This window comes from Coturnix japonica, chromosome 5 (genome assembly GCF_054131305.1).
Source record: "Coturnix japonica strain WE chromosome 5, WE-NBRP24, whole genome shotgun sequence".
Lineage (NCBI taxonomy): Eukaryota > Metazoa > Chordata > Aves > Galliformes > Phasianidae > Coturnix > Coturnix japonica.
The window spans coordinates 7,265,262-7,291,959 of record NC_140667.1 but is presented as its reverse complement, the minus strand read 5'-3'; the positions used below and the strand labels follow the sequence as shown (position 1 = coordinate 7,291,959).

Here is a 26,698-nt window from a genome sequence, read left to right as displayed (position 1 = left end):
AAACCATTTAGTTTTCATCTAAGAGACCAAAGGAAAGTCAGTAGGTGATAATGTTTGATGGCTATTTGTGGAGATTGAATTTGTTCTGAGGAGCAAGATTAGTTAACGCTGACTACCCAGTCACAGACAGAAGCTGCATCATACATATGATTTAGATTTTTGACAAGCAAGAAGTTTTCCTACCCAGGACGTTCATGCCATCCTTAAATTCAAGTCCCTTCTTAATGACTAGCTGGGCTTCTGGTGGTGCTTCACGTGCTGTCTCGTTCATCAGAGCAAAAGCAGAGTCTGTAACGTTAGGTGGCTCTTCAATGGGTGGTGGCACCAGCACTTTCTTGGTGACAGTTTGGATCTGAAGGCAATAAAAAGGGAGGATGAGAGTGGAAGTAGACTGGATGAAGTCCATATGGGAGATGGGGAAATAATAATAAAAACTTGTGATTCCAGAGAACTAGATTTTTAAAGGATTAGGCACACATTCCACAACCTTTTACCCCTTCTTCCAAAAATAAGTTTGTTTTTCAATGGTTTCAAATGACATGCAGTCCTGGGAATCTTCACTGTATCTCTGGTGTGAGAGAATGGCAAATATTCCTTCTTGCTACTGTGTAATGTTTCACAGATAGCTAGCCTCTTTGTCCAGATGGTTCACAAATGGTTCACAGATTGTATGTTGCCCATAGATGTAGTTCATTTAGCACTGAAAGTTGGGTATCTCTAAAATCAGTCACAGCAGCAACTCTACAATAAGGCTTGTTATTAGGATATTTACTTAAAACATTAAAGCACTTAGAAATTCCACTACAGATGCTTAAGACAGAGGTCCTCAGCCTTTCACTGCATGCAGTCGTAGCACTTACAACCTCATGCCTAACACTGAGTTTAGATTCTAACAACGTCTGAAGCCTGCAAGCTATTTGAATGTTGAAGTTGTTTAGACATGACGGCCCATTTCTCTGTCATGGTGCTTAACTTAAATCTCTTCTGGAATTTTTATTGTGAATTAAGATTTTTTTTTTCTTGACCATTAGAAAAAAAAATCAACTGTTACAGAAACTCCATGATGGTTGAGTTCAGTAGCCAGATGAGCTATATCAAAATGGCAGTTTAATCCCTTAATTGCTTGTAGAACCCCCATGTTGATCACTGCTACACAGCACCACTGTTGTGTATGCTTCAAAACCAGTTCTTGCAAGAATTTTGCAAATTTTCTTTCTCCTGAAGCAACCTGGAAACTTTGAGTGCTTGCGGAGAAACTCTGCACAAATGTCTGCATTAAAAGGAATTATTTTTTTCTCTTAACTCATTTACTGAGCAATTAAGGACTAATGGAAGACAAGTTCAGTATGGAGAGGATTGTGACCAACTTAGAAAATGAAAAGTGGCTTTGTGACAGAGGTGTGCACTGGCAGTTAATTTGGAATCTGAGAAGAGGAAATTTAGGAAGGCTATAAGCTCAAAAGGGAGCATCCTTCATGTGCCACTGAAATTACCAGGACTGTGTCCATTGACTGCTATGGGCTTTGAAATGAGTCTGCATTGGTGAACTTAAGAAACAAGCAATGGAATTGGTCACCTATGAGTAATTAAGTGACTTAACAAATCAATATTACACACACTGAAAAAGCAGTATTGAGGTTCTAACGAAACTATTTTACATGGTAGCTTAATTTTTTCTCTCGTGATTTTTCCCTTTACCTAGGTATTTTTACCTAGGTATTTTTACCTAGGTATTCAGTCATTTTCAGCAGACCAGAAATTTAGTTCTCTCTTCCATAGTTTAAACTAGGGAAAGAAAGAAAAAACATAAGCACCCTGTACTCCCCACACTCCATTTAGCAAAAACACATTTCACATTACATGCGGTGTTTGGCCAACCACGGTTTGACCACATGACTGACATTCCCATGATGATCTGGAAATACTGAGAATGTTCTCTCATTTAAATCCCCAAGGACTGTGTGTTTTTATGTGGAGGACTGTGGAAGAAGTGAAGCAATTCAAGTCCTTTTGGCATCTTAGGTTGCCCTCTGTTCTCTCACCCCCATGGCCTCTTCTGCCTTCCTCCCTTTCTCTTCAGCCATAACCACAGCTCATGCCATTCCACTTAGGAGCATTTAAGGGCATATTTGGCAACAAAGCCTATTTCATTTAAAAAAAAAAAAAAGTCTGCATGACTGCCAAAAAACTTAGCTTTAGGAAAAAGCAGCTCACATACAAGAAATTTGTTTAAGAAGAGATCAGCAAGTCTGCCTTTCTCATTTCCTTTACGCTTCCATGTAAGTGAAGCCATTTTTATTAAGGATTAGTGAAAAGCTTTTTGACAAAAGTTATGTATGAAGCAAGCAATGCAGGCTCTAACATCCTTCTTTCCCAGCATGCCTCAAACTTGACCTGATGGAGCCACCTGTGGGTGGGTCAGCCACCTGAGTGTATTATCCCCATGTAGGACTGTAATCTCTTGATATTACTGAAGTTGTGGGAAGTTTGGTTTCAGAGTATGTTTTCACTGGAAACCAGCCTGAAGATCATCCATTCATTATACGCAGGGCACTATGGAACTATCAACTTTGTAACTAATGACCAAGATCAAATTCAGTGAGAGTCAAAGATCCTGTAAATCATCAGGCACTTAGTGCCAAGACAGCATTCATTCTCTTACATATTGCATAAAAAGTAAGGGGAAGTTTTTAAGATCACTTAGTAACGAGCTAAAAATAACTTTTAAAAAAATCTATGAAATGAAATAATAATTACTAAACAAAACAGCTAGAAATAATTCTCTTTCATTTACCTGATTAAGTCCTCAGACCTTTTTCTCTTTGCATAATTTCTGTCATTCTTTCACTGAGTAGTGACATTACCTCTGTAGACAAACTTGGTCAGTAAGAGAGGTTTTAAAAAATATTAGGAAGGAGTAGGATTTACCTGCTGAAAACATGCTTGGACTAAATTTTCAGGGAACAGGTTTCGGATCAGATCCAAGAAAGCATCCAGACTAGATACTTCATCATTCTTCTTCCCTTGACCAAGCTGTTTCTTGAGTTTTGGATTCCCTGGATGGATAGCTAAAACCAGAATCACACCCAGCACGGCAGCAATAATAGTGGTGGACATGTAGTAGACCATGGCTCTTGTTCCCAATCGGCCACTTGCTTTAGCATCTAAACCAGATAGTCCTGCATGTGTTTTATTTTTAAGAAACAAACAAACAGAGACTCAATATCCAACTCAATAAGCATCACAGACAATGCTGTATAATTTGCAAGTGTTAATGTCTGTCTACTTTTTCACTTTGTGAAATTCATGCTGAAACTTCTTCCTCCAAATCTTATGTGAACAATGTCTGCTGTTACTACTTTATAGAGAATAATTTGAGATTCCATCTGAATGCACATCAAATAATTCATACCATCATTTGCTTTCATCGCTGCATATTGTTCATGTTCTGGATGACAGCACAGATTTAAGAAGGCAAGGCATTCTACTGTCATGAAACTTTAATTCACAGGGTTCAATGCAGGAATTAGGTGGGAAAAAAAACACATTAAGAAAATTCTAATCTTCAAGAAGGTGGTATGTCAGCATGTTTTTGAAAACAAATTCACTGGAGCATCTATCAAAGTCAAAGTAAATTAACTCCACACACTACAACAGCAAAATCCCTGACAGGATCACACACACAAAGCAAACCAGGTGATTTCTGTAGCAAGCACCTTAAAGTATTTATGGCTAATAGATCTTACCTGTGATTAAACTGGAGATAATTAAAGGGAGGATCAACATTTTTAGCATCCTCATAAGTATATCTCCTGGGAAGGCTATTAACATGATGATGTCAGGGTCAATAGGTGTTGCTAGACGAAGAAGACCCCCACATAATGCACCCAGGATGACACCTGGAAGGACAGTAAAACAGAGTAGGTAGAAAAGAAAAACATACATGAATTGATCCATGTTCATTGATTACTTGTCAGAAAAGCCTAGAGGAAAATAGCCATGGAAGGTGGCTGTTTTTAGGTAGAAAAACTGATTCTGGAAGGCATGACCCTCTGATAACAGTTGTAACATGCTTACCATATATCTCACAACTAAAGAGAAATAGTCCTGAGTTTGCATCTAATATGCTATTTTGCTTCTGCATTGTATTCTCCCCAAAATATTATTGAGGTTTGATAATACTGCATAGTCCTTGTAACACACCGCGCGGGAGTTAAATGCAGGCAGATTGAGGCACTGAGATGTAGTGATGTATAGGTCATTCAGGGTTGGGATTCTTCTCAGTATGACATCTAGTTCTCAGTGTAAGAATGATACTGCTTGAAAGTAAAACAGCATAAGTAGCTATTTTACAGTCTAGGAAAAGCCCTACAGAAAAGCTAGAATAATCATGAGAGGAAAACAGATTCAAGGCCTGGGGTTTTTTGGAGGGGAGTATCAGTCATTTACTAGCAATGTGGTCATCTCTGATTTTATCAGCACGCTACTAAGCTAAGTAGAGAATTAAGCTAGGAAAAGACCTAGTCAATTCCAGTTTCCCTCAAACTCCAAGTCCTGATCGATCTTCCAGGCAGCCAGGCACCACTTTTCTACTCAAAACAGAAATTACTCCTATAGAGCTGTTATTCATCCTTTAAAGTGTCTGTAATGTAACACGTTAAGAAAACCTGGTTGAAGAAAAATGTGGTTCTTGGTACTAATTTATTGCTACCTTGCTTTGATGGACTGCTTCCTTTTCTTGTGGTACTAACACTTTCTAATAGTCATTACCATTACCACAAAGAATTTCTTCATCACAAGTGTACTGTTAGAACACCTAAAATCCTCTCTCAGGGCTGAAGCTGTTGAAGTCCTGTCTACGTGAAAAAAGGCCACATTTACTTCCATATCAGGGTCTTCATAAATGGGTATTTTATGTCTACATTTAGGATGCTTTTGTCTTTTTTGTTTTAATCCCAGATTCAACTGTAGCAAAACTTGACAGCAGAGCTTAAGTTGTGATTTGCAGCAATGATAACTCTTTGAAGTATCAGCTTGATACAGTGCAGAACATACATTTACTTAAAACTTTTATGGAATTGCATCAGCCACCTTCTAAAGATGATTCAGTGCAAATACTGTGTCTAAACACTTCAGCAGTGTGTGTTTTGAAGGCTTAGAAATACGGCTGTGAAATCTGCAGCTCATGACCAGCTGCTGTTAGTCTTTCAAACAATAACAAAATTGAGTATGTCTATGAATTTGCTGCGTTATGCTGTTAGGCTTTCAGTGAAAATGAGCCAGGCGAACAGCCAGGGGACTACAATAAAATGTCAAACTGTTCCATATTTGGAAACTGCTAAAGCCAGAGGTAATGTTTAAGATGAGATCACTGAGCACTGCCTTACAGCTATAGAGTGTGGGGAAAATCCTTAATGGCAGAATGTGAGCTGAGAGATAAAAAGATGAGGAAAAAGTAAATTTTGAAAGTTTTTCTCCTTTTTCAAGTAACAGAGTAAAAATGTGCAGAGCATTTTGTTTTACTGAATGACACTGACTTGACTTGCCTTGGGGCTTCGGTGACATTTCATTCAAAACCACTGACAGTGGGTAGCTCAGCTGTGTGGACTAGTTCCATGTTGCATTAGTAACACCCTGCACAACTCAACTAGAGGGACAGTCTCTAAAGGTGTCCTACTCACTGTCTGACTGTTCAGATAGAACAGCATATGAGCACAGAAAGGGGCTGGGGTCTTACAACAACAAGCACTGATCCTCAGAGCACCCAGACAGGTGGATGTAGCTTACCAAATACAGTGAGAGCCAGAAGCAGGTTCCTGCGGAGCGACTTGAAGAACTGCACACATATGTTCCCAGATCTGTGCTCCACTGGACTCAAGTGACTTTCATGCATCCTCACTTCTACTTGCTTCGGCATATTGTTGGCACTAGAATAAAAATGAAAATCAAGTAACAGAGCAGCAGATGCCAAAAGGAGAGGAAAGCCTGGATTATTTCCCTCGTATGTAAGTGGGGAATCTAATGCATATTCCATCGCTTCCCACATTTCATAAACACTGTATCTTTACTGCTCTAAGGAGAGAGGTCTTTGAAATGTTATGGTCTGATATGACTCTTCTAAAGGTGTGGCCATTAGGGTACTGTTTGGAGCTCTCTCTGCAAACGCAATGAATTCACAGGACACCTGAACTGGTTCATGGATTAACTTATATTTGTCATGACCTGGGGAATCTGATTTCCCCAGAGATTGTGGCTGTCCACTGAAATAGGGAAGATGGCTGAAAAGCAGCTTCTATTAACAGAAAAATGTGGTTTAATACCTTGTTTAATTCCAATCCAGGGGGAAAAAAAAAAGGTTTAAAAATGAAGATCTGTTAAAAACAACCCATTCCAGAATATTTTGCGTAAGATTCCCAAAACTTTTCAACAGTAATATTTTCTAGTAATGTAATCAAAATGCAGAGGTCAAAATAATCTCTTTTAAGTTCTAATGAGATTTGATCAACAGCTACTGAAAAAGACATAAAATTACTCATTCCCCATGAAAGCCTTTGGCTTCATTGAATTTTTAATGTTTAAAGGAAAACATATGTATACATGTCCATATATGTGTATATATACATATTACAAACTGTTAGATATATTTGAGTGATACACGTAAGTGTAGGCCTTTGAAAAGGATGCTTCAGACTTTTTTAGTGCCAGAGAAATCATTAGCAATATATTGATTTTTTTAATATGCAAAAGCTTTAAATATATTTTGGAAGAAAAAAAGCACTACAAATACTACTGCAAATAAAACACTTTCCACAAACCTTAAAGCCATCTACTTAAATATGAGAAATATCAGAAGAACAGCTAAAACACAATTCTTATTAGCAAGGGGAAAAAAAGGAAAGAAAAAGATTATGAGATCTGGTCTTACACCAGTTTAGGACAAGACTTTAGGAAGAAAAAGAACAAAAAACAAATCTGCACCTATAGTAATAGATTGATGTTTACAGACCTTAAAAACATGATAGACAAAACTTGGATGCTCCATCACTTTTTAAACCAAGATATATTGTCCCGCTAGGAGACTGTCTGGAGCACGCCATTATGACTGCCACAGAAACAGCAAGCTAAAGCATCTCCAGCGAGGCAAAACAGTGCTTTATTATTCATAGCACACTTCACTGTCTTCATAAAGTTTATCAATAGAAGTTAGAAAAATAGTTCTGTGATGTTCCTTCTGAAAGTGAAATGGCATTTCTTTCCAATCCACCTGGTTGTTAAAAAAGCAGTGCCAGTTAAAAACATATCGTGCTATATGTTATTTTTAAGAGACACAGGAGACTCCTAATTGTTGTGATTTAGATTTTGTACCTTTTATATTTCATATTGATAAAATGTACTTCTGATGGTGGAATAGCAAATAAGAATATTTGTGCATGTTCTGACAGCTCAGATGAGTGGCATACCTTCTTGGAAATATGTGAGCACAACTATCAGATATATATAAGAATTAGGGGACAGTGTGCTGTTACTTGAAGTGCTATAGGAAAAATGAAATAGCATCTGTAGTGTTCATGCACATGTATCACAGAGACATGAAATCACAGGTGGAAGCATGCCACTGAATTAAGGAGACTGGGATCTAAACTGTATAACTAGGGACAGCTTCCAGTCTCACTTGTAGGCTGGATATAAGCGCAGCGCTTGTTTAGACCTACATTCACTGAAGGCTGATTATATACTCATCTGAAATTCTGAAATATGAGCAGTTAAATATAATTCAAAAGAAAATATTAGTAGGTCTTCCAGTAGCCAATTACTAACAGAGCTAGAGTGGGTCAGTAAGCAGTAGCCCCTGCTGAAGCCACATGTCTATCCAGGCCAGCTTTAGTCTGGTGTTCCAGATTGGATACTGTCCCTTTCCCACACCTATAGCTTCACACTGTTTGTGGAAAAACTACCTCACAAATACTTGCTGCAGGCTATGCTAAATGCCATTTACCTAATTGACAGACAACAGAAGAAACCGTTCCCTGCCACTGTTGCCCATTAAACCCTCAAAGGCAGAAGCAGGCCTCTGGTTCTACTACTGTACCCAAGGCTTATTTCTGTTCCCACTTGTGTCTAGGCGACATCTGGGTATTTGCTGGCACTTGCACTCCTTTGGAGCCTGGTCAGCATCCAAACAAAAGCTCACAAAATGTGGGGATGGTGGCTCTCCTGCTGCAGCTGCCACTCAGAATTACATCCCAGGTGCACTGAATCCAGCCCTGCTTGAGGTTCTCAGACAATACAGAGCTACTATGTTACAGCAAACTCTTGTATCCAAGTATCACTAATATGAGAAGGAAATGCAGGCACTTTAAAGGCATTTCTATGTTTCCAGGAACTTCTTTACCATGGTGTGTTTTTCTCTGAAGTGCAAAAACGAGTTTTGCACCCTCCAGTTCCTCAAGATTGTAAGCAAACCTCTGGCAAGGACAGAAATTCTGACTGGTATGTAATTTCTGTGTTTTTATTTTGTTTTCAAAGAAAAGGACCTAACACAAAAATATGTTAACTGTGCAGATATGTTATAAAAAGTGTTGACAAGTGGATATAATCACGTATAAAATGGGACCACAAAGAACAATTATCTAAGCATCTGCACAGTTAGCGCTGCTCTTAGCACTGAGATTTCTATCACCAGACTAGAGACAAGGCTCTTGAGGAGGCTGTTGGGTGCTGGGGGTTGGGTAAGGAAGACAAAGCTCCTCTCTAAATGGTAAGACAAGATTCTTGTCTAGCAATGATTTAAATCAGAGTTTTGCTCCAGAAATTTTCTGTGCAGTTACTAGGTGATGAAAATCTGCTTGACCTCTGAATCATGGAAGTAAACTTGGGTCTTACGGACTGAGCCTGAGGTTGAATTCAGTGAACTAGCTCCATGTTAATGGAACCTCTGTACATAGGTATCATGAGACAGCACAAGCTGCATTTCTGCAGATGTGATCTCTCAAACGTGCTGATGATCACCTTCGCTGAATAAGCTGTTGTTCCACTACATGGAGCTTCCAGGGCTATTCAAACCAGCCAAGCATTCTGAATGCTCATCTGAAACACATCAGACCAAAACCTCTTTTAGTCTAACGTCACTGAAGCTAGAACACTGTAATACAAATTAGCTCTGCTCATTATTTTCATATGTCCTAACGACAAGCAGCCAAACAGCTAAGCTGTGGAATAGGCCCACAGAGAAGTGTAAGAACTGAGGCCTTCAAATTAACACGTTTTCTGCCAACTCCGGGCACTGGAAAACACTGATGAGACTTGTAAAAACATAAAGCAAATACTGGAAAATGTGTAGCCATGTGAAACAGCTCATACCACAAGCTAGATGCATAGAGTGGCTTTTGAACAGCAAGTATAACCTTCTGCCTAGCCCAGCTCTCCTGTCCTTCTCTGTTCTGAGGCAGCACTTACCTCTAGAAGAGGAGCTTCTTTAAGCCCACAAAATCTTACTATTTTTATGCTCCTTAGTAGTAAAGAAATGTCTCAAAATGAACACAGTCTGTATTTTTACCTGCTCTGCCAAGGCAATACACTCATGCATCAAGTAACAGAAGTAACAGAACTCAACTGCAGTTTTCCCATCCTTCAAGCAAGGAAGCAATCTCCTTCCTGAGTAAGCAGAAGGTCATTTGTTCTTTCCAGTGTCCCACATCCCTACAGCCTGCACAAGGACAAAATCTGTCCCAAAGCATTTGATTTCAGATTACCTAAACGTTTGTTGTTAATTTTGCCTGTTATAGCATTCATCTGTTTCTCTACAATTTTTAAGCTGCTGTTTGTTTCGCTTTCTGGTTATTAGGCATAATTGTGTGAAAATGTAGGAAAACAATTCATTAAAACTTCAGGGCCTCTGGGGTTTTCAGTCCTACTTCCTTCAAACATTTTTCTTAGGCTTTATTTTATCTCTCTCTGGGAAAGTCTGCTGTTATATTTCATTTTCACTCCTTTTTTTCCCACATTCCCAGTGAAGGCTCTGTGTGTAAGGGGATGAAAAGATAATTTGCTTTTTGCACAAAAAACCCCAACAAAATGTAAACTCATTTCCTCACCAAAGTTAGGGGTTAACAAGTAGCATAGCACTGAAGTGACAATACCCTTTTAATTCCAATCAGTTATTGGAGCACATACCCACTTTGACATCAACCTAGAGCAGAGACCATGCAGAAAGAATGGTCTGCTATTTAAATGAGAAATGTGGGCAAAAATCATAATGAGGCTTGCAAAAACAGATGCTGAGGACAGGGCAAATTAGCAGTGACGGTGTTTAGTCTGCATAAGGTATTCCAGCTGTGCCAATTAATCAAGTAGTATCAGTATAAAAGTCTGCTTTGGTTAATTTGAATTTTTTGCTTTTTGGTTTTGGGGGATGGTGAGCTGCTTAGATTAGAGGCTCTTGTTATTATAATAAATGACTATTTTAGAGCAGGACAATCAAATGAGGGTAATCAATTGTTTGAGACTTGTCAAGGTAACTTGTGGGGGTATAGTAAGCTTTACACAGTAGTAGAGTAACTTAGGTTTCTAGCATTACCTTTGGTAACAGGAACAGCACTCTTCCTGGAATAAAGCACTGCTTTATCTTTTGTGGCAGTTATTTCAATCTGGGCAGCTAGAGCTATTCTTGAGAAAACAGCTCTGGACATGGCAGCCATGTTCCGGGAACATCTCTTGAACTGGATGACTGCTGTCAAACCAAGTGTGGCTCTATTTTAAGTGATGAGGTAAGCAGCAGACATAAATGTTAGCACTAGAAGAAATGGCCTTTTTAGGAAGGTGAAAAAATTTGCTCGACCTCAAAATAAAAAGCTCATTTATCTAATGTTGAGACGGGTGTTGCAAATGTTGTCACCAAAGAGTCATGACAAAAAAGGTATTATGAAGTTTGCTATATAGTAATTTTGATGAGTACTCACTTTTTGAGATCATTCTAGCACCCAATGGAATTCTATGGGAGTAAGCGAGAGCTTAATCTACCCTAAATGAAATTTGCTAACAGTAATGTTTGGCGTAGGGTTGTATCTCTTCCTGGGAATACAGGAGAATTAATGTAACTCCAGTGATTCTGGGGCACATGCTCTGTTTGTGACTAACAGATCTGTTCCACCTCAGTCTTCACCTGACCCTGCAGGAAAGAGTCTGCTATGACTGTTAGATGGATGACGAGCCCATCATCAAAACTTATGGATAATATCACTAGGGCAAGAGGGATTTCATTTGTGGGATGCCAGGAGTCTAGATCGTCTGCCACAATACTTATGAAGGATGGCCTGAGCACCAGCCTCCTAGTTTCATGGTAAGCTCTCATGCAAAAACACACAACTACCAAAGGCATGTTTAGTCTGTGTTAATGAAGGGTTTATTTTGAGTCTTTCACTAAGCTCTTCTATTCAATTTTAACTGCGCTGTGTTGGGTTTTCCTTGTTATTTGCAGGACAGTAATGAATTCTGAGTGGAGACTGTCATTGACCATGAAGTCTGGTTTGACATAGAGACTGATATAAGCAACACCCTGCAGCATGACTTGCTTTTTGCAGTAGGAGAAGGAGATTTCTCCCTGAATCCTTTTACAACTATATTATTTCTGCCAAGTTAGCATTTAGTATGCAATCTCCAAGTTTAACATAATCAGATCTAGATAGATGACTTGAGGCATCCCCACAGAACCTGCAGGAAAGAGTGGCCTAAGCGAACACACTACTCTCCAAATTAGTTTGCAGTAACATGCATCATATTCTTCTGATGTTTTAAAATATTGTTCTTTGAGGTCATTTAAGGAAAAAAAAAAAAATAAAAATCTTCATGATCTCCCTGAATTTGCAAACTTTGAACTTAGGTTCAATTTGTTTGCATATTTAAGATGCTATTGGAGGTGGCACAAAAGTTTCCAATGACCAGATGCTACCTTCAGCTGTTTCTTCAGCTTTTGAATGTGGCTTGGGAAGCTTAATTGTACAGTGGGGAAAGTGTAGTTCATGGGCTTTTTGAAAGCAGAAGGAAAGAAAATGAAGTATAATGTGAGAATTGTTAAAAAATCACACGGTCCTTTTTTTTTTTTTTTTTTTTTTTAACCTGTTTATGCACATCTTTCTACAAATACCATCAAGACTTTTTTTTTCTTGTGTTTAATGTTTGACTGACTAATATATGTACATAGCACTTTGTGACATATCATGGAAAAGTAAGTGAGTCTCTATGGAGAGGCTGTGAATGAAGGTTCATTTCTCATGGAACTCTGTGCCATAAACCACATGAAACTAGCAGATCTTATTGAATCACGCTGGTCATGTTAGAATGAAGATGATTGTATTTTACACCTGGCAGTGTAAGTGAAGACCTGGAAATACAAAGGCAAGTGAAATCCTGATTTTTTTTTTGTTGTTTTAACTTTGGAAGTTCCAGGTAGCTGTGGGGGAGAAAGAAATTGAGATGACACCTATGTGCTTTTTGTTGTGACAGGGACAAGGAGCTACATCAGCACACAGCTGTGGCACTACAAGCAGCCATTGCTTCTTGTGGTGTCTCACACCCACTCATAAGAAAACCTGGTTTTAACACCAGTGGTTGTGTGTGTACACTTTAGCAAATTAACTAATTTTATAATTCAATGGCATGACAAAACCTGACAGAAAGAGGTTCAGTTCCAGTTCCCAAGAAAATGGGGAATGTGCTTTTCCAGACCTCATAAGAGACAAGATCCAGAGAGTTTCCACAGTCCTGGGAAAGGAACATCTGCAGCACTTTACTAAAACAAAAGTAAATTCATGGGAGATCCCCTCATTGCAAAACTACCAGAAAGCCTCCAAGTGCCTATTGCGTCTGCATGCGATGACCAGTCTACCTAGTGGAGCAAATGAGGGAAGACTTCATGCTCTTTGTGTGAGTATTTCAAGAGTGAAATAATATGCCCTTAATAGAGATTAGCTGTAGGTTTTAAGAAAACAGGGTTTGTAATATATTTCACATTTTAGCAGACAAAGTTTCTGTGATTCTTCCTATTTGCTAGGTCCTCTGATTCACACCAAGTGAAGATGTGGCTACAAACTCTTTTTCTATCAAGCCTTTAAATTTGGTGCTGACATGTGAAACTTTGGCACTATCCTTTTACTACATCTGCTCTTCTGGTTCTGAATCTCAAGTGTAATAAACCTGAAAAAATCAAATCCTACTATGACACAGTAAAGATAAACTTCAAAGTTTTACACCTTAAAAGGATTATCAGTTCTCTGAGGAAGGACAATTGCTGGGCTTTTTTCTTGTCTGGTGTAAAAAAGGTGTATTTCCATCTACAGGGATCATAGTCTATCACTGGGTTTAAAGTGAAAGAAAAAAATAGTAATTTTAAAACACACAGTACCATAACCATTGTAAATATGATCATTTATTACCTTAATGATGCACATGTGGAATAGTTTTTTAACTGCCAAATTTCTGATAGGGCTTTACAGTAGTGTAACAACCTGGGAGCATTGCCTTGCATGCTTCATTACCTCAGAATTATGTACTGAGACTGAGATGGAGAGTAATAGAATTAAAGATGAATCATATTATTATGGCAAAGGATATAATAATGTGCTTTGTGTAAAAATTATCTACTTACATGCTCAGAAACTCAGAGGCAAGTAAAATCATGATCTTGCATTTACCTCTACCTGGGGTGCGCCAGGTAACGCAAAGAAAAAGGCTATGAAATGACTGGGGATTAACCCAGCAAAGATTATTAAACTAGTTAGATTGGGCAAAGATCAGAAATGTAGCAGCTCCTAGGCATGCTGTCTGGGACAGCACAGAGTGAAGTGTTGGTGTTTTTTATAGATATAATCCAGTGTTGTTCACAGAAACGCAGGCTGAACAAGGAGCTCCAATTGAGACAGTATGAATTAATTTTGTCACGATGACAGGAAACTAAATGCAAACTCCAAGTTTTTCCTATGAATTTATTTCTTGAGCAACGGCTCTTGAAACACTTTTTCTTCAAGTAAGTTCTCCCAGGACTGTCAGTAAAAGAAACCTTGTCAGTGATTTTGGACCACATCACTGCACAGAGCAAGCACTTAGTGGGCAGATAAACTTCCATGGCTGAATGAGTGCATCACAACTCTACCACTAAATGAGCTTAAACTACATCTGAACACAATTACTAGCATTCATTTAGATGCTATTAGAGATCTATCATAAAGATCTCAATTGCTTATTTTCTTTTCTTATCAAATGTATATATTAACTAGTTATTAACAGAAAATAAGGTGAACTACTGCTTTTGTTATCTGCTTTGAAAGTTCCCTGTACCTTTAACAGCAGCAAGGAAGTACCAACCAGACGCATTAGCAGTCTTATTAACTTTGTGCTTTAGCTTTAACCTTCAAATTCCCTCTCTTCCCAGAGCCTCACCTTTCTTTTCCAGTATGGTCTAAAAGGTATATAAAGTATTCCAAGAACTGAAAAGTGTTGTTTACTATGCACATTTAACCAGAAAGAAGAAAAAAAGGAAAAATCAAGTTGAAAAAATAAAAACAAAAGCTCCTCTCTGACTTCCAGTGGCTAAAGTCTGAGAGCGCTGACCTTCCACATGTTCAGCATTTTCCTCTGAAGGCTCAGAAGACATAAATAGATTCGAGATTGACTAGACTTCAGATAAACTTAATAAAAAGAAGCCAACACAGAAAAAATGCATTCTCTTCCATGAGATGTTTGTCAGCGGGCCAGCATATAACATTGAATCCAGCACTAATTCTGTTCTAAAACATTTCTCAGCGCTTCCTGTGTGGGAAATCTCTCTTCCAGAAAGTATTGCGGATAAAGTCAGAAACTGTTTGCACAAAGAGCAACTAGTAAGGAGACTGCTGGAAAACAGTTGAGTGTCTATGCACAAAATGTCAGAGCTTGGATTAGTATATGGAAATTCAAAAAGTCACAGCTTGCTCCTAACAGATGTTAATTCTGCAGTTGCTGCTGTAGATAATGGTGTTTCTTTGCTGTTCTCCAAGAGTTCTTAAAGGAAATTCTAAACAACCATAAACTAATTTACTATTGTAATCTCTGAGTGACAACAACTTCTACTCCAGTGTGGAAGTCTTTTAGTATAAGATAATATTTGTTCACTGGCACAGTGTGTTTATTCATTTCACAAACAGAATGTTTATGTCATTTTGTGTTTAACAAAAGGCGTTTTAAGTTTTTTTCTCTCAGCATATGGCACATCCTAGCTTAAAATGCATCCTGTTCAAGAAACTTCGAGTCATTCTTCTCTGTTACTCACTCTGTAATTATTTTTCCAGAGTTCCTACTTTTCTTTCATGCCAATATGCTTTTATTATAGCCAGATATTCAGATTGCTTTAATCACAGCTATTGCTCTGGCAGAATTACTCTGGCCAAAGTCTGCTCATGTTTTTTCTACTGAGAACAGTCTCAAGAAAAAATGACTTGGGCTGAGCCCTGAAAAAGCAAAGAAACTTAGTTTTGAAGACACGCTAACTTCCTGTAGTACATTAAAGTGATTACAGAAACCAAGTGTAGCATACGAGAATCTCTCGTGACAAATTATTTTAGCTCCTCAAGCTGAGCATGAGCTGTCTTATCCTTTCTGACAGCTGTTGCTTGGAGCAGTGTTTATGATCACACAGGGCAAGCTTTGATGAGTGCATGCCATCTGCTGGAACTGCAGGAGCCATTTACAGAGTAAATCCTGAAATGTAGAAATAATTTTGACCTACTGTAAAGCATCTTCTCTATTGTCTCTTGTGCCTTTATTTAATAATTGGGGTTGGAAGCCTCCTTTACATACTGTACCTTCAAAACAAATCAAACAGTAGCAAACACACTGCAACTGTAGTTTTGGGAAAGCTGGGGAGAGTTTCCTATTAACATAGACTAGGAATTTGATTCAAGTATCTGTATGAAATGGAGTGGACATTCAGCTAAAGAGCTCATTCAGGTGATCTGTTTATACTGTCTCTCCTCATCAGCATGTCTGCTAGGATACTGTGAGCTGTGCCTGGAAAAATGCCGTGTTTAAGATGGAAGCTCATGAATACAAAACAGCTTTCAGAAAGAAGCGTGTATTTAGGATTACAGACCTAAGGATGGATGATCATGGATGATAGGGTTGTTTTCTCTTATATGTTATATATGTGATGCCCTCAGGGCATGTGGCTCTCTGCCAAAGGATCCAGTTCAGGGGCAGTGCACAGGACTGAACTGCCTTTGTCTCCCCAAAGTTTGCATGCACTCATTTTACAGATGTAAAGAGTTGAGAGAATTTCAGCACTGGCAAGAGCAAGGTTATTTTTGGCATTCCCTGAATCGCTGTCTTAACAAGATATTTTCTTGAATGTTTTATTTTTGTTGTTTGTTTGGTATTGTCTATTGCACTGTAGTACAGCACTGCGGGTAGCCTCAGCTGAACTATCCCAGCTGAGCCTAGCACGCCTTCATGGGGAGATGCCTCTCTTTGGGACAGAGAGGCACAGCCACTTCGGGTGTCATGAAGACAAGTCTGTACGTGTGCTAAAGTTCTGAGGCTGGATAGCAAAATGCAACAGCCAGCTTTCCACAGTACACAACTACTGTCACTGCATGAAGACAGAACAGCTCCTGTGAAAACTAGGGTGGATTTCCTCATCTTGGCTGACTTCTGTAACCAGAACTTGAATTTTTCAAAGTTCTTATGGGAAATGTAAAAGGTTTACTAAATTATTCTGTAGTCCTCACTGGAGTGTTTTATAATACAAAGCAGGTCAAATTTGAGGGCCCAGAGTTTCAGGTTCCTGACAGTGCTGAGCCCTGCGTGCCCAGGACACGGCAGTAAGATGAGCGTGCAGCATAGCAATTTCTGAAGTATCATCTTGAAAGTCATCAGTCTGTAGGTTGGAGATTTCAAGTGCCATCTCCACATAAGCTATCAGACTACTTCAGTACAAAGTTAGAAAGTCTTAGCACACATCATGTTTTTTCCTTTCTTCCTTATCAGACCATATTTCTTAAGAGACCAAGCCTGAGATGGTATTGTAAAGCTAAGCAGAACATGTTGTACACGCAGAAAACTTGAACAGAGTTATAGTTTGAAATATGCTTAGCTACATCTCAAATCATAAGTTACAGAATGATCTTAACCTCCAGCCATGTTTATTGTGGCGATACGGTGATATGTTTACCATGGTAAATTCCAAGGCATACAATGTCCAACAAAATGACAACATATTGTAGGGCAATGCAGTTTAAAGAATAAAATGTCAAAGCAAAACCCTCAGGCCTTTATTCTGTTTTTGCTGAAAATCTAAAATCACTTGAACGTTTACCAGAAGTTGGAGTTATGGAAAATCTTATTTACTTTTAGGAGAAGTTATTGCCAAGAAATAAAAACTACCCATGCCACTAACCATCCAAGCAGTGGATGTCCTTAAGTGAGTTTGAATAGGGCTAATAAAACAGTGTGAAGCATTGAAGCCCTTGGTGTAATGCCCAGCCTGTTCCCAGACCAGTGTCAGACTAAATGCACAAAACTTGAGGCTCACCAACAGCACATGTCACACCCAAACACCATTTTCTGCCCTTTTAATCTAACCATAGTGATCTCATGGGACACTGCTATGTGTTAACTCAGCAGCTCTTACACAAGTCCTTACAGTGAAGCATATGTTTATGTGGGTTATTGAACTGAGCGCTGACCAACAAACCACAGAGAAATAGCCTACAATTTACAAGGCTGTTTCTTCTAACAAAGGGCTCACAACAGAATTGCAAGCTAAAAGCAACCACTGCCTAAATAACGACCATGGGAAACACACATTTTTGACTGTACACATTTCATTTTATTTTAAATGACTAAATATTAGACTTCCATATACTCAGAGACTTTGAAACCAATACTACTTTAAATGATCCCAACTTTTTTTTCATTATATGCAAGCCTCCTAGGTATTTCTGACTTTTATGCCTACGGAGGCTTTTATCTATTCATTGCTTTTATTCACAGCTTTTCTACCTTGTTGCTTTAACACTGTAGTAGTGGAGAGAGCTTCCACTAATAGCTCACTGCTGCAGCAGTGCTGTTAGTGGAGGTCCAGCTTGGCACACGGCTTTTGAGCCTGGACACCCCAAACTAAGCTCAGGCTGCCAGGACTGCATGCCATGGTGTCTTCAGTGAGTGCCAGCAGCACTTTCTTTGTTTGCATTTACAGCTTACTGCTCATCAGCAAAGACTGTGCTGTCAAAAGCTGTGAAGTGGGGAAACAGGCATGGTGGACACACTGAAAATACAATGGATTAGGAAATGTTGTGGCTGTGCCCGGATTCTAGGGCAAGATAATGCTCAGGGGAGGCGAATCTGCAAATAGATTCAGATCAACTTCGTATGCTGCAACTCTGATGCTGAGTTGTGCAGTGCTTTACAGCATTGTGTTTTGCTTTCAAAGAAATGTAGAAATCTGTATTAAACAACCACATGGGGAATGATTTAGCTCTATGTCACCACAAACAACGCAGCACAGGTGAGTTTAATTGCTTACCACCAGCTAAGTACAAACCTAAACAAGGAAATCTGACATATTTGCTTAGCAAAACTAACCGAGGAAGCATTCTGTTCAAATGCTCTTCAAAATTCTCCTGCCCTTTCCACGTATCCTGCAATACCTATGAGTCAATTTAATCTCTGATACTTTTCTGCCTGACTAATTAACTAGTATCAACAATTAAAGGGAAAACATTTGTACCACTGAAATACTTTAAAAAGAATGGAGAAAAAGAAAATTTTGCTTATGCATTTGTGCATCTTTCTTTGGAAATCAAGAAATCACTTGAGTTTACCTTGTATTTTGTATCTTTCCCACTCACACTAACCCTGCTACTTTCTGATTACCTAAAACTATGGGTTTTCTTTGCTGTATTTATCATAATACAATACATTAAGTCTATCCTTTCTAGTGTTGTCATCCTTGAAATACTGAACTCTGCTCTTCATGCTCTCTTATTGCTGTCAGTGTAGTCTAAATATCACACCATTTCCCTGCCAGAGGACACAAGGTCATTACCCAAGCAATTGTCTCCTGTGATCACATGCCTTTCAGTCATTCTGCTGAGCACATGACACCAGTCACAGTGTGACTGCATCCTTAGGGACATTCACAGGAGTTCTCTGGCCAGCATCATACATGATGAGCAAGTAGAAAGCAGTAGATTCATCAAAATCATAGAGTTTGCTTCAAAGTAATTACAAAAATCACCACACTTCTTAAGGATGGCAGTGAGCTTGAATTTTGGATCAGACAAACATAATCTGGGGAATGCTCAGAACTTTCTCTATTTTTGTTGGGTTGCAGACTTTAAATGTTGGGTGATTATTAAATCATTTTATAATACAACTCCCTTTATTTCAAGCTCAGCCTTATTCCAGTTCTGCCTTCTACCTTATTCTGTTTTAAACTCTGCTGCCTAACAGGCCTGGCCCTTCACAAACCTGGTTCTGCAGGAAGATTGTAGGAATTGAGGGTGATAATTAATGGCCTCCGCATTTTTCCCTCTATCTCCTGGTTTTAGTAATTTGACAACTTTCATTGCAAAGACTGACACAATCAATTTTTATACTCTTAATATTTTCCGTGCAGTTCAATACTGCCTTGTTTGAAAATTTATTAGCAGGGCAAATAATGACTCATGGGCGTTGTGCAACTGATTTTTTTATAACAGGAAGCATAGGTGTTAGACAAGAAAATATAATTAGTCTTCACTTGTGCTGAAAAATAAACACAGAATCTGAATAGTCAGGGTGAACACATACTTCACTCAAAAAAAGTGGGGAAGAGTGTGATCAGAGGGCAAAGTTACAAAAGAAAGGTTACAAAACAGGGCCTTACGATGTTACATTCATGTATGAGGTCCCACCTTTACCAGCATAGGGTATTTGCATTTTTGATACATATTTTTGTCTAAAAAATGTTTCTCAGCTGCTTCTTTTGATATTCATCTCTAGAGGCATTTAGCACAACTATCGGCTGTGCAGGAGTTTTTTAGCACTAATGGTGGAAAGTCGTAAGCCACAGGATGGCTGCCAACAGCCCACTCCACTATACCACAATGGCCACAGTACCTCGGCCTCCCCTGTACTGCTGACACAGCCCTGTTGGTGTCCCCAGCTCTCCCTCATCTCTCTTTGGGTGCAGGACAAGGACCTCCTGGGTCTCCCCAGGATATGCTGGGGCTCACACCAGTCCTGTGCCAGACAAGGGTGGACCATGCTCAGTTCTGATTGGGGACTGCTCAGAGGTTCCCTAAGGCAACATATCTACCTTCAAACTTGATCTACCAGTCAACTTCTTGCGAATACATTTTAAAGCAAAACCTACTCAGAGAAATAGAATAAATACTCCTGACTTAGAAATATATTAAGGAAGAAAAACCCTTCCTCTCTCCATAACTAACCCCTCTATCTCTGTAGACACTTGCACCTCATCATGCAAAAAGCTGGTTAGCAGGTGCATTTGTTTGGACTCAGTGTTTTTTCTTTCCAGTGAGATGCTATAACATCATACAAACTAAACATGGCCTTGAACTTATCTGGGAAAACAAAGCTCTAGCCCTGCTCCAGGAATGACCATCCCACTCTTGCCATTCTTTGCTTTTGAGTGCTTTCACATTTCCAGGTTCCAGAAGATGGACTTGGGAACAACAGGAATCTCTTGCCAAGCCTTGAAAAAACTTCTTCAGAGTACATAGGTTCAGCAAACATCCCTCAGCTTCCTCCTGCCTAAACTCTCAAACAACCTGAGCTCCTGCATCCCAAAGTTAGGTAGAATGGAAGCACAGATTTTCCTGCCCTTGACTTTTTTTGCATTATTTGAGTCAGGAAGAACTTGGGAGTCCATACTGTGCCTAAGCTGCATTGCCTGCTCCAAGACCCTTCATAAGGCAGTAATTCCAAGGGCTCGTGCCACAGCTCTCTACACAGATTCAGGTATTACCTATACAAAGAAAAAGAAACAAAACAAAACAACAAACCAAACACGATGCTAACTGCTAGCTGCTCTTCCTCTTACACATCACTTACGTTGAAGGCAATCTGGCTTGTTACTGCACTTGCAGGAAGTATGGTACAGATCGTCTGGGATAATGAAATGCACACCTGCAATAGCAGCCAATCCACTTTCACCCACATTACAAGGGAAGTTCATTTGCTTTGTTAACATGATATTTTTCTAGTGCCAGATATATGTTAAGCCTAGGCTTGTTTTTACATTCAGTTAGGATTTATCTTCACGTGGCCTAAGAGAAGGAGAAGGTTGGGAAAATTCAACAGAATGTCTTCTGCCAGCTAATGATGTCCCATCATTGCTTTATGTCCTTCCCTCTGCTTATTACTGGCAGGACACAAACTGATAAAGGACAAGCATACATCTTATGGACAGAGACCAATTACTCATCATTAGAAGGAAGGATGAAGCAATGTCCCTAGGGTACTCCAAAAACACCCCACAGAGTATTTATTACAGTTTTCCCAGAACCACTCCTTCTATGGGTTGACATTCCACATGGACTTACACAGATACAGCAATAAATAGGCTTCCTAAAATTAAAAGAGTTGTAGGCTACACATTTTTCTTTCTATTATATTCTCAGAACTCTGAGCAAAGGGAATATTTTGGTGTTCACTGTTTGGTGTTCCAGGATTACTACAGTTTGCATGAAGGCAGCTTCAGCTTTTCTTTATTTTCTATGAGTACAGCTGAGGTCTACATGAGATATCCTGTCCCAGAGGAAATAATCTTTCATTGATTTCTTTGCCCCTGCCTCTGCCCTCTGATCCTGTTGACAGTTCTGGCTTTCACACAGTGCAAGTATTTAAGCAGTTTAAAGAACTTCAGTGCAGGATGTGAATACATAAGCGTACAATGCCACTTTCTCTCTGCTTTCAGTAGACTTTGGAGTAAAAGTGAAAGCACACAACATTTAGCGCAAAAGGAAGCAGCTGCTATAGCTGGAAAAAGAAAGCTGACAGAAGACAGCCCCCTTTTGGTTAGTACGTTAATGACCATTTTGTGTAACCAGTACACTAATGTGAGACATTGTACCAATGAACTGAACCCACAACATCAATAAGAAAAAACAATTGTTAAACAGCAGAGGCTAATGTCTTTGTAGAAAGACATTAAGCCCAGAGCATATCTGTCTTCAAAAGGAACCCAACATCTTTAACCGTTTTCCACTATACGTGCCTTGTGGACTGAGCCCTCTCTGAGCTATTTCCAGAGACAAGCAGCAAGTCTTGTCACAAGCTGTCCTCATTGAGGTGAGCATCATTCGAGGAGCAAAGGCATTGCAAACCAAGTTCTTCATCTAAGCACGAGCAAGTCACCTTAAACTCAGAGCTTCAAGTATATTTGAATTAAAAGCTTACTCAGGGGAAGGTCAGATTGGACATCGGTAAAAAGTTATTCAATGAAAGGGTGGTCAGGCACTGGAACAGGCTCCCCAGGGCACTGGTCATGGCTCTAAACCACTGGAGTTCAAGAAGCATCTGGACATTTCTCTCAGACACAGGGTTTGATTTTTCAGTGGTCCTGTGTGGAGCCTGGAGTTGGACTCCTTATGGGTACCTCCCATCTCGAGATTTTCTATTATTCTGTGATTTTATTCTTTGGAATGCATATCACCAATGGAAATTAGGCCATGATCATCCATTCTGCTAAGCATGCCCTGTACGGGAACTGTTGATCACAGCCTGAACCTCTGATTGATCACCTGAGGCAAGCACTGAGTCAGCTGCAGGAGCACAGGTGAAGACAATTCAGCTGTGTTAGTAGAAGGGGTGGAACCTGGCTGCACCTCAACTAGACCCCCCACTTAAGGGCTGACTAGCCCCAGGGCAGGTTCTTTTTCTGGAGATTGTTGCTTTTGGAGCTTTTTATGCAAGCCCAGGACACGAGTGAGTATTTTCATTTATTTTCAGTTTTCCTTTCTGATGTGGTAATCTTTCTAGCTGTATGATCTGTAGATACCAGCCTGACCACACCACTCTGTATATTTCTGATTGTACAATCCCTTATTCCACTAACACTTTCTTTTAGCCCTGTCTTTGGGCACAGGGTTCGGATCACTGCCCTAAAGGTGGGAAATTACAACAGCAAATTGATCACGATGTCTGCTTTGTGGCACAACCTCACCCTTTCTGCAGCCCTTTAAAACATCCCTGATAACATCTAATGGCTTTTTATCTCTTCTTGTTTCCAGATCTATATTTAACAGAATGAAGGGCTATTATCATTACAGCTACAGGAGGTGGACACTGTCTGATTAGTAGGGTAAGTCCCTTTCTTCATTTATGACTATGTCACAGGTCACATTTCAGCTTCTTTTGCCCTTCTCTTGGAATAGAAAAGGTTCATTCATACACTCCAAACAGCAGATTTTTTTCACTTAAAAAAGAAAACTGACAAGTTACAGTCTATACCCACTTATTTCTACTAGAGATAATAACTTTTCAGGTTAATATTAACAGTCTAGGGTATTGCTATGTGTAATAAGCATCACCTAAGAGAAAGCTCACCTTCAGGCTGAATCCCAAACTGTGATTTTCTTCTTTATTAATTAGCTTTTCCAAGTTAAACAAGGTCAGTACATCTCCTTTTTGTCTCTCACTTGCCTGCCCCTATAATCTCCTTATGTTTTGTTTCTTTTCTGAGCTACCATCTCTTTCACACTGACAAAGACTAACAGTTTACATGGCTTCAGCCCCCTGTGAAATCGTCTTTGTTTTTCTTGCTGTGGCAAGAAAAATAAAAGATTATTTATTTCTGTTGGTTGCAAAGATATGTATGAAAAGGAAAGATCTGGCTCTATGACTGACCAAAATTAAGAGTGAAGAAAGCTTAGCAATAATCTCCTTCCCAAAGTAGAAAGGAATTTATCAGATGGAACTTGACCACATCTTTTAGTTGAGTGCTTGATTCAGAGCTTAGTCAAAATTCCAGATTTGAGAAGAACTGGGGAAGGGAAAGTTCAGAGCATATCTCCAGAGCAAAATAACTTCAATATACTGAAATTAAGGTCTCTCATTACCTCAGGTCTATATATTTTTAGCTGGGCAAGGGACATCAGCATGATTCACTTCTCCCATCGCAGAACATAATCTGACCTTTAGCCCAGCCTATTAAGAAGAATAGGAAGCCATCTGGGTACCCCCATTACAACTCCTGTGGCAATACAACAGAATTTCATATTGTGACAGTTTGATGGTTCAGCCAAGGTAGTTTCCTCTTTGATTTCCATAGGAGGAGAAGAAAGCATGCCTCAAGATTTGTCTTCAAACTCCTTCCTCACACAAACTCTCCAGGCAGTTCAAGCATCTACTGTAAAATCAGATTCACAAAATTACCTCAATTTTTCTTAACATTCTTCATCCTTGGATCATATCTCTGACAACAGAAATTAATCTAAGAATTCTGGAAAACCTATGTTTTAGTGTAGTTGTGATGTACAGTGTTACTAATGCAATGTTATGCTTTTCTCTTTGAATCATAACTACATCAGTTGTCCGGCATAAATAGAGCAATATACATGTGCCCTTCATGTGTTCTTTGCATATAAGCAAGAAAAATCCCAGGAAATCTAGCAAATACAAATATACAAACCAAAACAAATGTGTTATCACAACTTGCCACAACTTGCTCATCCCCTTCACAACACCACTCCTCAGTGTGTAGCCTCAGTGAGAATTTTAATTAGCAAAAGCTTTACCATTTCTACTCTTAAAGCCCTTAATGAGGGGTCATATGAATTATGATGAAGGTCAGAGTATTGTGGATCTTTATACTGTAGGAAAAAGATGATGGAGGAGAAAAGAAGAGGCAAACAGAGGGTGGGGTGGGGGGGAAGTGGGGAAAAAATAGAGTAAAATCCAAAAGCCATTAAAAGTAATGCAGATCAGACTAATCAGAAAACAGTTATTAGTCTTTCTGCTCACTGTTTGATTTGCTTATCCTTTAGTCCAGAAGCCCAGCTCACAAGGTATGGTTTTGTTTTTGTTTAACATTAAATGCTTCTCTTGTTTTCTTTTAGTATTGGGGAGAGGGGGAATACAAAGAGGAACAGTGAAAATAAAAACATTCATATTTCAATGTTTTTACTTTATGTGGTATGAAGGGTGCTGTGAAAACAGACCGTAACACTGAGCTGAAAGGGGAATTCAGCCAGAGCATTGCCTGCTCCTGTGTTTCTCACTTGCCCATTGCCTGGACTATCATACAACAACTCCAGTTCAGTGGGATAAAAGTATACCATGGATATGTCTTAGGAAGAGGATTGCTAACCAGACATCTCTTGCCTGTTGTGTTTTTCACTTGGTGAATAAGCGTCCTTATCACATGACAATGATGCCCGTGTGCCACTGGATGCAGGAAAACTTATTCCTGAGAATCTTCGCTAGAAGATATAGGAGGATATTCCTCTACACTGACAAGAAGAGTTAGAAGTTCAAGGTACTGCAGTGGTGAGAAAAACCTTTGATAATCACCGCACCTGTTATGCACATGTATGTATTTAATTCTTCCTGTTTCCTCCTGGTGATTTTCAGCCTTAATCTCATTATAGTTGAAATTAACTTTTTTATCCTTTTGCAACTACTCATGAAAATATAGGAAAGGGGATTTCTGAACAGCTGTATTGGCTGTATACATGCCAAACAACCTGCTAATAGACAGAGGTATGAAGTAAGAAAGCGAGCAAAATGAACAACTTGAATAAATGTCACCTTTGTTCTTCTTTAAGTACATGCGAATGTGGAGTCCAAACTCCAGTTTCACAACATTCTGATATAAGTGGTGTGCATAAGGAAAATGGAAAGATGGAAATTTTAAGGTAGTCTATTAACTTCTAAAGGTAAGGATTGGACCTTGCAAAAAAAGGTCACTTTCTCCTACTTGGCTTTAACCTATGAAGGGTAAAAAAAGCTCCCAGAGAGTAAACTTCACCATGGGAACATTCAAATTTCAGGTCCTTGAGGGCCACAGAGTTTGTACTATTGTGCAATCAGAGATGCTGGAGTGAACAAAATGTTATTTGTGATCAAGAAGTTTTGGTTTAGATCATGTTCTAATACAGTCTCAAGAGAGGCTGGCACTCAGGATTAAGGTTAGCACACAGCAAACAACATCACTCACTGTGGTCACCATCTCTTTATTGTTGCTCTGTTTTTCACAGCCTTCTCTCCTGATAGGTTACCACTGGAGAAATAAGTACAACCTGGATTCACATTTCAAAACAAGTACAGGGGAAAATCTGCTGTTTCAAAAGAATTAGTTTGGGCCTGTGAAACCTCTGAGCTGATGCAAATTATTGCAGTATCTGCCCTAAGCCAGTCCTGGTGAGCTCTATGACGTAATGTGCTCTTACAGACTTCTCTGGGTTTTTCAGAAGATGCAAAGACAGACAAAGTGGACAGTTTGTACATGGATGCTTTTGTTCTGTGATTTACTTTATACCCTTTTGCTCATGTTCACGATGCAGTTTTTCCTCAGCTATCAAAGGAGCAAGGCTCTTCCTGGGAATATCCTCCTTACGTCAAACCATCACAGCCTGAGCTCTGTTTTGAAGGCTCAAGTGCCAGTGTGTTTGGGCCATGTGATACGTGCAACTTCTCCATGTGAAGTCAAGCAGGACAGGTAAGA

The 26,698-nt window shown here is 39.3% G+C and overlaps 1 protein-coding gene and 1 long non-coding RNA gene across 5 annotated transcripts in view; one reads left to right on the top strand and one right to left on the bottom strand.

Moving 5' to 3' along the window:
• Positions 1-26,698, bottom strand: part of SLC1A2 (solute carrier family 1 member 2) — an 82,371-nt gene that overhangs the window by 29,308 nt on the left and 26,365 nt on the right. For all 3 annotated transcript variants that reach the window (XM_015863576.3, XM_015863578.3, XM_015863577.3), the window contains 4 exons: positions 5,788-5,927; positions 3,747-3,899; positions 2,929-3,179; positions 184-352 (listed from right to left, as the gene is read on the bottom strand). In XM_015863576.3, coding sequence (XP_015719062.2) covers positions 184-352; positions 2,929-3,179; positions 3,747-3,899; positions 5,788-5,927 — 713 coding nt within the window. The remainder of the gene's footprint in view (positions 1-183; positions 353-2,928; positions 3,180-3,746; positions 3,900-5,787; positions 5,928-26,698) is intronic.
• Positions 21,331-26,698, top strand: part of LOC107314388 (uncharacterized) — a 27,832-nt gene continuing 22,464 nt past the window's right edge. For both annotated transcript variants that reach the window (XR_014946328.1, XR_014946327.1), the window contains exon 1: positions 21,331-26,692. This is a non-coding gene — a long non-coding RNA (uncharacterized LOC107314388). The remainder of the gene's footprint in view (positions 26,693-26,698) is intronic.